The following is a 12,940-nucleotide window of genomic DNA, read 5'->3' as shown; positions in this document are numbered from 1 at the left end:
GTTCTCTGCCAGGTTGGCAGCAAAACGACCCAGTGGAAGACCAAGATATAGGTGGATTGATACGGTACAAAGTGCTTTAGACGATAGAAATATAAGATCTGATAATGTTGGAGTCTTGACAAGTAACAGACTGATTTGGAGGAAAATTGTAGATAGGAAATTAATAATGATGTAATTTTTTTCATGTAGTACTATCATATCCTGTACACCCCTTGAGGGTACATGGCAGGAATTTGATGATGATGATGAACTCATATGGATGACAGATAGCTTGGTATAGTGGATAGTTTTCTCTAGTGAATTTTTTTATTTTTTTTTTTTTAAAAAGTCATTTGTATCTTCACTCTTATTTATTTGTTTATTTATATGGATTATATTATGTGAAGGAAAATGACATGAAACATGGCACCAAAATTAGAGATTCGGCTTGTCTTTTCTTTATACAGATGTTTACTTGTAAATGTCACAAACTGTTATTGCTTTCTTAAATATGATATAAATAGGCTGAAGACATGGAAGGACTGCAGTCTTTTGTGTGAGCAAAGCTAATATTGAGCTCAATATTCACTCATTTTAAGCAGAATTGAAGAGGAAAGATTAATAAAACAGGTTTTCGATGGCAGGAAAAGACCTAGAGGAAGATCAGGATTAGGATGCATTTAGTAGCACCTTATATGGAAACTGGATCTGACCATAGCGGAGGCTTGACAAAAAAAGATTAATACTGAAGAAAATTTGTTGGCAATGTAAATTTTTAATCGTGCATTATTATTGTGCTGTGTAAGCCACTTGAGCCATACATAAGGAAATAATGCTGAACTTTTTCTTTCCTCTGGCAGTTCCTTTCCCAATATAACACCCAATATAAATGAACAGGTGTTATATTGTACTATTGGGAAATGTTCTTTAATCTATTTAATAATAATAAATCTTTTTAACATGATAAAAATGGGAGTGCATGCTTAATTAATTGAACTTGTTTAAAACTGCAAATGTAATTCTTTTTAGAAATGAAAAGGATTGTTTTTGAGAAAGCAAACAGAAGGTATTCTCCATTGATTTTATAAGTTTGATGAAATATATTCACCGCCTTTTATTACTTGATAGTTCTGTAAATTAGAATTCTGTTATTGTTTCTATAGTTCAAACAATCAAGAGATTCTAACTAAACATTTTCTGAATTGTCTTTGCTGGCCTAGTTGGCTGAGTGGTTAGCGTATCTGCTCTCCAGCCCAAAGGTTGTAGGTTCGAATCCTGTCATGGATATTTGTGATTGTCTATGAAAATACTAGTAGTTGTGTTGAGTGGTAGATGGCGTTTCGTTGTGGTTGGTGTATTGAGTGGTGAAGACAGTTGTAGATGAGTCTTTGGACTCCCTGGAGGTGTCAAGTGATAATAATAATAATTAATTCTTTATCAAATATATTAGTTCAGTTGATATAAATAATATATATATATATATATATATATATATATACACAGTAGCCCCCCCGTATCCGCGGTTCGAAAAAGTGCACGAAACAGTCGAGTGCCACACAGGTTGAAACATGCATACGCGCAGGCCTGAAAACTTGTCAAAATGCACTTATTTTGCTAGGCGTATGGATTTACACCTGCATGTTTTGTTCATGTTTAGTTTTACTCGAATTGTCGAAGAAAGCAGTCGATTGTCTGTCATTGCCATTAAAAATTGCGTTTAAATTCAAGCAAATAAATTGTGAAAAATTTAAAAATGGCTTCAAAACCGAAGTGAAGTGCTCAGTATTAGTGAAAAATCAAAGATTATCAATATGATTGAAGTAGAAAAAAAGTCAATTGCAACCATTGCCAAGATCTATAATAAAAACGAATCTTCGATACGTGAAGTGTAGAAGAACAAAGAAAAAATTTGTGCCAGTCTTTCCGTTGCACTCAAATCTGCAAAAGTTATGGATACAGTGCATGATAAGACGCTACTCAAGGTAGAGAAAGCTTTGAATTTGTGTGTGGAAGACATGACAAGAAAAAGGATTCCTATTGACGGTAACACGTTATGGCAAAAAGCATTGATCCTATATGAAGATATGTGGCCGCAAGACGAAACAGAAGAAGAAGAAAAGTTATTTACAGCAAGCAACGGCTGGTTGCATAGATTCAAAACTAGGTTTAATCTAAAAAAACAAAAATACTGGAGAATCTGCATCGGCTGATGAGAAAGCTGCTACATTGTTCCCAGCAGAATTTTAAAAAATTATTGCAGAGAAAGGTTATCATCCTAAGCAAGTTTTTAATTGTGATGAAACCGGCCTCGTTTGGCAGAAAATGCCTGAAAGGACCTACATTCATAAAACTGTGAAGCAAGCACCAGGCTTTAAAGCATTTAGGGACAGATTGACGCTGGTACTTTGTGGCAACGCAGCTGGTCTTATAATTAAACCTGGCCTTGTTTACCGAGCACAGAATCCACCTGCCCTTAAAAACAAAAACAAAAGTTATCTGCCTGTTTTATTGGCAATCAAATCCGAAAGTGTGGGTTATGACCGTGTTATTTATGGAATGGTTCCATCAATGTTTTATTCCAGAAGTTAAAAAATACTTTGAGAGGGAAGGATTACCGTTTAAAATTTTATCGATAATAGACAACGTTCCAGGGCACCCTGAGTCACTAGTCACCAAAACCACTTGAACATGAAAATGTTCAAGTGGTTTTCTTCCCACCTAATACGACCTCATTGCTTCAGCCACTCGATCAAGGGGGTCATTAGATGCTTCAAAGCCTCATATGCTTGGTAGGTTTTCAATATGATTCGTGCAATGATTGAGGATTCTGCTGATGTTGGAGTCATGGAATGCTGGAAATCATTCACAATTGCAGATGCAATTGTATTCATCAAGGGAGCAATGGATGAATTGAAACCAAAAACAGTAACTGCATGCTGGAAGAATTTGTGGAGTGATGCAGTTCATAATTTCCAAGACGTCGCTGATATTAACTCAGATAACAACGATAATTAACACGGCACGGGAAAATAGATGGAGAGGGATTTGACGACATGACAGAAGAAGAATTATTATTATTATTGTTCCAGGAAACTCCAAGGAGTCGACAGACTCATCGAGGGAGGCCCTAACATCATGTCAAGAACAACTATTCAACATTCACACAGTATCTATCATACCTTGCCTTGAACTCATTCACGGTCGTAGCACCCACAACAGACTCTGGAAGCTTATTCCACTCATTTACCACTCTCCAAGTAAAGAACCTAGCTCTAACACCCTTGTCAACCACGCTCTTGCCCAGCTTCCATGCATGGCCCCTAGTCCTCCCACCACCAGTAATATTTTCAAAAATATCTTCTGGATCAATCTTATAAAAACCCTTCAGTAATTTGAATGTCTCAATCATATCACCCCTCCTTCGCCTATCGTCCAATTTCTGCAACCCACAAATCTTCAACCTATTCTCATAAGGTTCATTCCACAGACCTGCTATCATCTTGGTCACTCGTCTCTGGACCCTCTCCACTTCCTCCCCATCACGAAGAAACCCTGGTGCCCATAGCTGGGCACAGAAGTCCAGATGGGGTCTTATCAAGGCTCGATACAGAGGAACAACAACTTGTTCGTCTCTGCATGTTAAAGTATTTTTCAGAAGCTAAGTGATTTGGTGAGCTGTTTTAGTTACTTTTGCAATGTGCCCCCTAAACTTCAACTCCCTATCCACCAACACTCCCAAATCCCTGGCCTCATCAATCTCCTGGAGTATGATTCCACCAATGCGATATACTGCTGCTATTCTTTTCACCCCAAAGTGCATAACCTTACACTTTGCCACATTAAATTGACATCCATTTTTCCTAGTCCAGTCCTCCAAACTATCCAAATCATCCTGTAAAATTTTGACATCTTGTGCACTCACAATTGCTCTACCCAACTTTGCATCATCAGCAAACAAGTGAACACTTCCTCTCAGATCCTTTCCAATATCATTGATGAACAAATTGAAAAGCGGTGGTCCAAGAACAGAGCCCTGTGGCACTCCACTAGTCACAAGACGTCTTTTAGACTCCACTCCTGAATAAACCACTCTTTGATATCTCTCCTTCAACCACCCTCTTATCCATCTCACCAACCCTATATCTATACCCATCTGCTCCAGTTTACTGATTAGGGTTCCATGTGGTATCCTATCAAAGGCCTTGGCAAGGTCCAGTAGTATCACCCATTACCCCTATCCAGTTCAGCCGTCACTGTGTTATAAAACGTGAGCAAGTTACTGAGGCATGATCTACCCTTCACAAAACCATGTTGTCCCCCATACAATATCCCATTTTCATCTATCCAATCCTGTATTCTTTTCTTGACTAATTTCTCTAAGACCTTGACAATGATTCCTGATATGCTAATCGGTCGGTAATTTACAACAGCAGTCTTGGAACCACCTTTATGCAGTGGAACTATTTTCCCCTCTTTCCACCCGCTCGGGACTAACCTAGACCCGAGACTCAAATTAAACAAAATGGTCAAGGGTACTGACAATTCTTTAGCTGCTTCTCGTACAACACGAGCTGGTATACCATCCAATCCCACAGATGTATTGACATTGAGGTTATGCAATTGAATTGAATTGATTACATAGATGGAAATCATGAGGTACTCACTAACGAGGAGTTGAAAGATCTTGACAAATCTTCTACAGAAGAAGATGACGATGAGGATGAAAGTGAACAAGAACCACCAGCGTGGACTCGAAAAATTGGCCATGATATTTCGAACGGCTCAAACATTAAATGAACAGATAATGAATTATGATTGAATGATGGAGCGCAGCATAAAAATTATTTGCACAATAACAGAAGCTTTGGAACCTTTGCAGAACCTGTTTACTGAATTGAAGAGACAAAAACGGCTTAAGGGCTAAGGAAGCTATATTGCATTGGTTAAGTAGACAGGACAAATCTGTTCTTGAATGATTAAAGTAATCAGTAATGCCTGAGCAGTGTTTATCTTAAGTTGTTCAGTACCAACACAACTCCAGTGCTGAAAGCTGTACAGGCAGTTCTTGCTTTAAGAGTTCCTAGGTTTTAGTTTTTTTATTTATTCTCAGATATCAACAAAATCAAAAATATTAATATCAAATGCAATAAACATGCTAAATTTTCATAAATACAGTTTCGAACCACACATACAATGTGTACTACTCAGTTCGTTGATAATTCTGAAGGATTTAGATAACCAACAGAAATCGTACAAATTGAATAATGGTTAAAATGGTCCTCAATTAGTTGCTAACCAATTCCAGTTTCTACAACTGACATCAGTGATCTACTTTGAGCACAAAGTAGAGCTTGGAATGGCAAATTGTGAAGAAGCTGACAAAGATTTAACAACTGAAACCTCCTGTTCATTCATCCATTCCTTCACTCTTAAGGGATTTGCTAAAGCTTTTCAGCACATAGAAAAAGCAGCTAATGTTTTTTTGAGTCACACAACTCAAATTTTGAGCACGCTAAAAAATATAAAAGATTTAAAAAAATGCTTTTGCATACTATTGTGACATTTATAAGAAAAAAAAACCGTCTTAGAAACAAATGGCTTATGTAATTTGCTTGATTATAAAAGCTATGTTTCATACTTTGGAATTTTCTGGAAAAAAAAAAATTTTTTTTTTCATTTCTTTGGATAAATAAATTATTGTTTAAGCATAAACTGTTGTCAAATTAATCAGTCTGAAACTACCTGTATTTATATAAGGTTGATTTCAAAATTTAATTTTCAAATACTTTGTTTCGAAGCACTCACTTTTGTCAACAGTGACAGTGCAAGTAATTGACACTGTCCATTAGTTTGTTACCTGCAAGGTTCTAGAATGTTGCAGTTTCCCAAACTGTATAAAAATTTAAAAAAGGACCTCAAATAAATAAAGCAAAGTTATTTAAATAGACAAATATAACTCTGCATATAACACAAGATTAGCCCAATAAATATCAGCATCTCACTATAAGTAAGCTGCTTTGACTGTTTGCTTTTTTAAATATATAAATCTCATTTTTCATGGGCAAGATTCACATTAGCCATAGGTTACATTTGTACCAGGAGTGGAATGTGGGTTAGATAATTGGGAAAACTGCTGTAGACTAGACACAAAGAATTTTTTTCAAGGTTTCATTAAACAGGATAGCGGTGAAAATCGACCATTCATTAATATTCAACAGGAGAAATGAAAGTTTTTTTGTATTCAAATATTGTAAAGATCTCACTATAAGTAAGCTGCTTTGACTATTTGCTTTTTTTAAATATATAAATCTTATTTTTCATGGACAAGATTCACATTAGCCATAGGTTACATTTGTACCAGGAGTGGAATGTGGGTTAGATAATTGGGAAAACTGCTGCAGACCAGACACAGAGAATTTTTTTCAAGCTTCCATTAAACAGGATAGCAATCTTATATATATTATATATATTAGATATTCTTATATATATTAGATAGCAGTCAGCTGGGCGGTGAAAATCGACCATTCATTAATATTTATGCCACAGCAACATTTGAATCTATTGCATATGTGTTGGAGACCAGTGATGTTATCATGTCTACCGTGGTAAACTGATTTTCTACATCATGAAAATTCAGGGGAGGGGGTGAATGCTATCTTGTGTGTGCACATACAAACAATTTTGTTTTCTATGCTGGCCTTGTTGGCCAAGCTGAATAGCTTACCGATTTTCAAACCTGTATAAAAAATGTAAAAAAAAAAAAAAAAAAGGTCCTCAAATAAAGAAAGCAAAGTTATTTAAATAGACAAATATCACTCTGCATATAACTGGTTTGAACTGTTTGAGTATTGGGTGTTTATGAATTATCTTTAAGTGGAAGATAATTTCATTGCCTGGTGTGTGCTGGACTACTGCCTTGCTCATTGTTGTAGGGCTAACAGAACTGAAGCATCCCATGTTTCTTCTCTATATCTAGGTTTCCAGATTATGTAATAATAAATAAATAAATGCGTATTTTAAGAAGGGAAAAAAAAATTAGCCCACTGTTACTAATGTATTATAGGTTTACAGTCTTTCATGGGTGGGAATTGTATAAAAAAAAAGCATACAGGTCAACAGGAGAAATGAAAGTTTTTTTTTTTTTTTTTGTATTCAAATATTGTAAGGATCAATGATCTTCACAATATTTTCATAGATAAAATTAAGAAAATATCTTTTTTTTTCTTTTTTTTTTTTTTAAACTTTAGCAACATACTGTATACTTCATTTTTAAGTTGAATATTTTAAAAAATATATCTTTTTTGCCAGAATTACAGCCATCTGATATAGAATCTATTCAGATTGTTGGTGGATCTTCACGAATTCCTGCTGTCAAACTTCTGGTTCAGAAAGTATTTGGCTGTGAACCCAGTACCACTCTAAATCAAGATGAAGCAGTAGCCCGAGGTTGTGCACTTCAGGTAATGAAACATCTTTTGTAAATGCTTTTTTTTCTTTTTTCTTTTTTTTTTTTTTTTAAATTATAAAATAACTGGAAATTGCTATAAATGATGAAATAGTTGCATTTTTTGAGAAAGTTTAACAATGGATATCAGACATGCTTTACAGTGCACCATTTTTTAGCAACACAAATAATTGTAGGAGCAAAATTGTGAGCTATTAATTTATCTTATGGAACAGCCAGCAAATTTTTCATAGGCTCTTGGCAGTTTGTAAGTGTATATGAAGTAATTTAATTCTGCATCTGTTTCTTCTGAACATTAGTTGTGTATATTAGCTCAATAACTGCTATTAAACCTGCCTGTTTAAATCATTTTGTAGTGAATTTTGAAGTAATAATGCTTCTCATCTCATCCTGCCTTTCATATTAGACTTAAAAGTGTGTTACCGCTTCTTACAAATCTGATATTGATTATTAATAGGGTGGGTAATCCTATCTGCATTATATTCTATGACTAAATAACGCATTCTTCTGGCCAGTTTGCCTGTTCTGTAAAGGGAAACCTCCATATGAGACTAGTCAACTTACCTGCTGAAAAGTCCTAATAAAGATTCTTTGTGTCCTAAATGGGATTTGAACTTGGCTTTTTGTTCAAAGAGCCTTATCTGTACTGATTGAGCTATAGACATGCTCTTAGTATTTTTTGTTGTATAGACTGCCTCCCATGTGTTTAATGTGTTTTAATGCAACTCATACATATGAATAATTTACTACTTTTAAAATAATGCAATAATGTAGAGTCGTTATGTTATCCATAAATAAAATTTTTCTGTGCATAAGCAAATTTGATATTGTGAGCTTTTAAAATAAAATGTCTGTTTAAGGAAGAACAAAATTATTGATTCAAATATAATACTTTCATGTTAAAAAAAAATACTGTTCATCAATAAATAAAAGAATTATCAGAAAATAAAGTGAAATACAGTAAAACCCTGAAGTTACGCGGTAGGTGGGAGCAACAAAAAGCACGTAACTCGGGGTATAATTTTGCATGTAATTTATATATACAAACATACAATTGGGACCAGAGGTTTACAAAAACACCTATATTTTTTAAGAAATATAACATTAATTGTAGTTTTTCGTACATAAAAAAGAGAAAGTTATTTCGATGTCGATGGTTTCATAAAATCTAATAGATTCGTCTGACGGCATAATGTCTTTTTCTTGTTTCTTCATAGCCAGCTAATGATTTTTTTTTATTCCTTGCCTTGTGGCTACAATTCGTTCCTCGTTAGAATCTATGTCCTCCAAAATCTGTAAACCTTTCTTTTTTGATTATTCTTACTGTGAATTCCTGTAGATCGAATTTTTTTGCTAGCTCACAGATTTTCATTCCATCTTCAAAATCCTTAATAATGTTGAGTTTTGTTTCCAAAGTCAATGTTTTTCTTTTCTTGCTAGCTGTAGAAGAATCCGACTTGCTTCTTTTGGATGACATTATTATTTTTTATGTGATAAAATTTTTATCAAGAACATAACATTAAACAATCGCAAGGTTTGTAGACGATAAAAATCTTGTATGAATGGAGACTGTGCGAAACACGTCAGTGCTTGTTCACAGCATGTGCGACACTGCCGAATGCGGCCGGCGCCTGAAAGATATGACTTGTGGTGAGGCGTGAAGTGGGACGGGAATACGTACATATAAGAAACCGCATAACTCCGGATTCGCATAAGTCGAGGTATGATTGTATATATAAAAAAAGAAAGAAATACACATGACAAGCACAATAAATTATACGAGATATTTGCTCTTCAGTCAACCCACATGTATTCCTGCCACACTCACCTGATCAGCTTTATTAGATCATAGGATAAGCCCCTCCCAACAGTTCTTTATTGAGCTAGCAATGTATACAGTCGCTGTTCCTTATTAGTTAGTGATTTATATTTTGTAAACAATAAGTTTTTTAATTACGCACCATAAATGCAAATATGAAAGCCCAGTGTTTATAGGATCATGTATTCTTCACTCTACCTCCAGATACTTATTACACAAACACACACATAATATCACAGATGTAATTTATTCATAATCAATTTTACAGTACTGAAAACATTTTTATTCGTGCCTATTCTTTCTCTTCCTTATATTTGCTATTCTTTACATCTTTTAGTAAATCAAGTATAGTAACTAATAATGAAATATATCATTCTCTTTATTGTTTTTTAATATATTCTGAAAATAACATTCCTTTTCACCTATCCACCTCTCCTCAATGCAGGATTAGTTACAATTGAAGAAACCGTTATGAAAATCGCACATTCGATGACATGCAGAAACAAAATTGCTTGTAATTTTGCTCACTTTGACAGATAGTTAGGTTTGCAGTGAGCAAGCTACAATCGCCCCAATCTGAATGCGTTAAAGCAAGGGATAAGTTGCCTAGATTCAGTGTCTGAATTATATGGTAGCTTGTTTTCCAGAAATATTGTCAGGAGATCAGCTTTATTTTTAGACTGCATAAGTAGAAACATTTATTGAGTGTTGGAGGAGGGAATAAGCAATATTGTAAAGATTGGCCTTTGCTAAGATATGGTTATCAGAATTGCAAGCTGTGGTATAAATTTCAAGGAATTCTTTTTAAAGAGTTAATTCAGTTCATACATCGGATCAAGAGTTCAGATTAAGAGAATGAAAACAGCTTAACAAGGAAAAAGATTTGGCTGATTCTTGTCATGTCATTGTAGTGATAAAAACTGAAAATAACAACAGTGTGAAGTTATCAGTATTAAGAGTTAGCAATGACAAACTGTTTTGTTTCTGGTATTGGAAAAGGAGAGTGATTCATCATCATCAAATTCCTGTCATGTACCCCTCAAGGATATGATAGTATTATACTACATGAAAAATTTACATCATTACTAACTTCCTATCTACAATTTTTCTCCAAATCAGTCTGTTGCTTGTCAAGACTCCAACATTATCAGATCTTATATTTCTATCGTCTAAGGCACTTTGTACCGTATCAATCCACCTATATCTTGGTCTTCCTCTGGGTCGTTTTCCTGTCAACCTGGCAGAGAACACTTGTTTTGCTAATCTTTCTTCGCCCATTCTGTTTAAGTGACCATACCACCTGAGATTAGTTCTGTTAACGCATTCCTGGATGTTGACAATGTCAAGTTCTTTCTTAATATCCTCATTTTTAATATGATATTGCCATTGATGCCATCTGTTCGTGCCCCTAATCTTTCTCAACACTCTTATATCTGCTGTCTCTAGTATTTGTCAGGTGTTTTACTTCAGACCCAGCTCTCAGATCCATAAGTTAAAACTGGTTTGAACACTATCTTGTATACAGCTAATTTAGTGTTCCGACTAATTTCTCTCTAATTCCATATGAATTTATTCAATTGACTTCCTACCATGCCAGCTTTGTTGATTCTGTTGTCTATTTCCATATTTAATTTACCATCTTCAGTAAAAATCATGCATAAGTAGCTGAAATGTTTTACTTGTTCCACAGGTTCTCCATTCACAACACAGTTGACATTTTCAATGATTCTGCCTATTTTCATTGTCTTTGTCTTTTTATTGCTGACCTTCATACCATATCTATTACAACAGCTATTCAATTTAGTCAGAGAATCTTGCAGACTTGTAGCAGATTTATTTAGAAGTATAACATCATCTGCATAAAGCATAGAGCTGACATTAACATCTCCAATTTTGATATCATGTTTAATACCACTTTCCTTCATAATGTGATCCATATAGATAATGAATAACGGAGGGGATATTGTACATCCTTGTCTCACACCAGATTTAATATTAAACCATCTTCCTGTACTTCCTTCAATTCTAACTGCTGACTGACAACTCAAATAAAGACTAAGTATTGCATGATATACTGTCCCATTGACACCATATAACTGTAGCGTATTGAATAGCTTCTCTCTTGGCACCTTGTCATATGCCTTCTCCAAATCGACAAAACTTAAATACAGATCTGTTATATTCCCATGATTTCTCGACTATTTGTTGTAAAGTGAAGATCTGATCCTGATAGCCTCTATTTGGCGTGAATCCAGCTTGTTCTTCACCAAGCTTTTCTTCCACAATTCTTCTCAACCGTTTCTCAAGTATACTTGCATAGATCTTGCCAGGAACACTCAGTAGGGAAATACCTCTGTAATTCTCACATTCAGTTTTATTTACCTTTTTATATATGAGTACTATGAGAGCTCTACTCCAATCATCAGGAATTCGTCCCTCTATCCAGGCTTTCTGAACTATGCAGTGCAGCCACTGTAAGACTCTTATACCACCATACTTCAGCATTTTTGGTCGAATATCAACTACTCCTGCTGCCTTTCTACATTTCAAGCCTTTGATGGCTTTTTCTACTTCAAGTATGAATATATATTCCTGACTGCATGCCTGGTCAGTGTTTTTTACCACTGTGCTGTCATCACTGCTTGTTTCATTTAGAAGTTTTTCAAATTAATTACTCCATACTTCAAGGATATCTTTTTCTCCCATTTTCATGTCACCTTTATCATCTCTAACTCCTTTTACAGCAATCTTTCCTCCATTCCTAAGCTTCTTCAACAACCTTCTTGATATTTATTTTCTATATTCTTTGCAAAGTCCTCCCATGACTTTTGGTTAGCTAGTTTTACACAGTGTTTAGCATTCTTGCATTTGTCTCTGTATTCTTTAAGAGCACAAGCTGACTTATTTGACAGGAACGTTGATATGCTTTCTTCTTTTCCTTCACTGCCTCTTTAACTTCCTGTGTCCACCAGGGAGTTCTGATTTTTTTTATCCTTGCAGACAACCTCACCACATGCCTCTCTGGCAGAATCAATGTTTTCTTCAGAGTTTGCCACTGAATCTCCAAGGTTTGATTCCTGTTCTCAAACTCTTTCATTTTTTCTTCAATAATCTTTATGTATTTTAGTCTACAGTTCACATCTGAGAGAGCTACTCAACTTTTATTCTTTTTAAAACTTTCTTAGATGTTATTTTTTTCAATATAAAATTCAATTTTATCCTGCTCAAGACTTAATAGTGATCACTTCCAATTTCAAATCCTCTGTACACTCTGGTGTCCTGCACCAGGGAGAAAACATCACTATCAACAATAACATAGTCAATGAGACTTTTCTTATTCCTTGCCTCTTCTCTCCATGTGAATTTGTGCACATTTTTATGTTGGAACATGGTGTTTGTAATTACCAGTCCATGTACTGAACAGAAATTAAAAAGGTATTTGGCATTATTATTAGCTTTGCTCTTTTCTCCAAATTTTCCCAAAATATTTTTGTATATCTCACAATCATTTCCTACTCTACTATTTAGATACCCAACTTTTCCTTTTTCATTGTGTCAGTTGCTTTTTCTAAAGCCTCAAAAAATTCCTCCACTTCTACCGTAGTAGAACCTTCTGTGGAACCATAGGCACAAATAAGTCTCATTGTCCAGTTCCCCATTCTCATATTTGCCCACAT

General features: G+C 34.9%; 1 protein-coding gene across 1 annotated transcript in view; it reads left to right on the top strand.

The window, feature by feature from the left end:
* Positions 1-12,940, top strand: part of LOC150105699 (97 kDa heat shock protein-like) — a 207,079-nt gene that overhangs the window by 79,655 nt on the left and 114,484 nt on the right. The window contains exon 8 of the mRNA XM_090395021.1: positions 7,288-7,439. Coding sequence (XP_090251147.1) covers positions 7,288-7,439 — 152 coding nt within the window. The remainder of the gene's footprint in view (positions 1-7,287; positions 7,440-12,940) is intronic.

The sequence above is a fragment of the Typopeltis vanoorti genome, chromosome 6, assembly GCF_054136105.1.
Source record: "Typopeltis vanoorti isolate ZY-2024b chromosome 6, IOZ_Tvanoo_1.0, whole genome shotgun sequence".
Taxonomy (NCBI): domain Eukaryota; kingdom Metazoa; phylum Arthropoda; class Arachnida; order Uropygi; family Thelyphonidae; genus Typopeltis; species Typopeltis vanoorti.
This window is presented reverse-complemented; position numbering and strand designations above follow the sequence as displayed.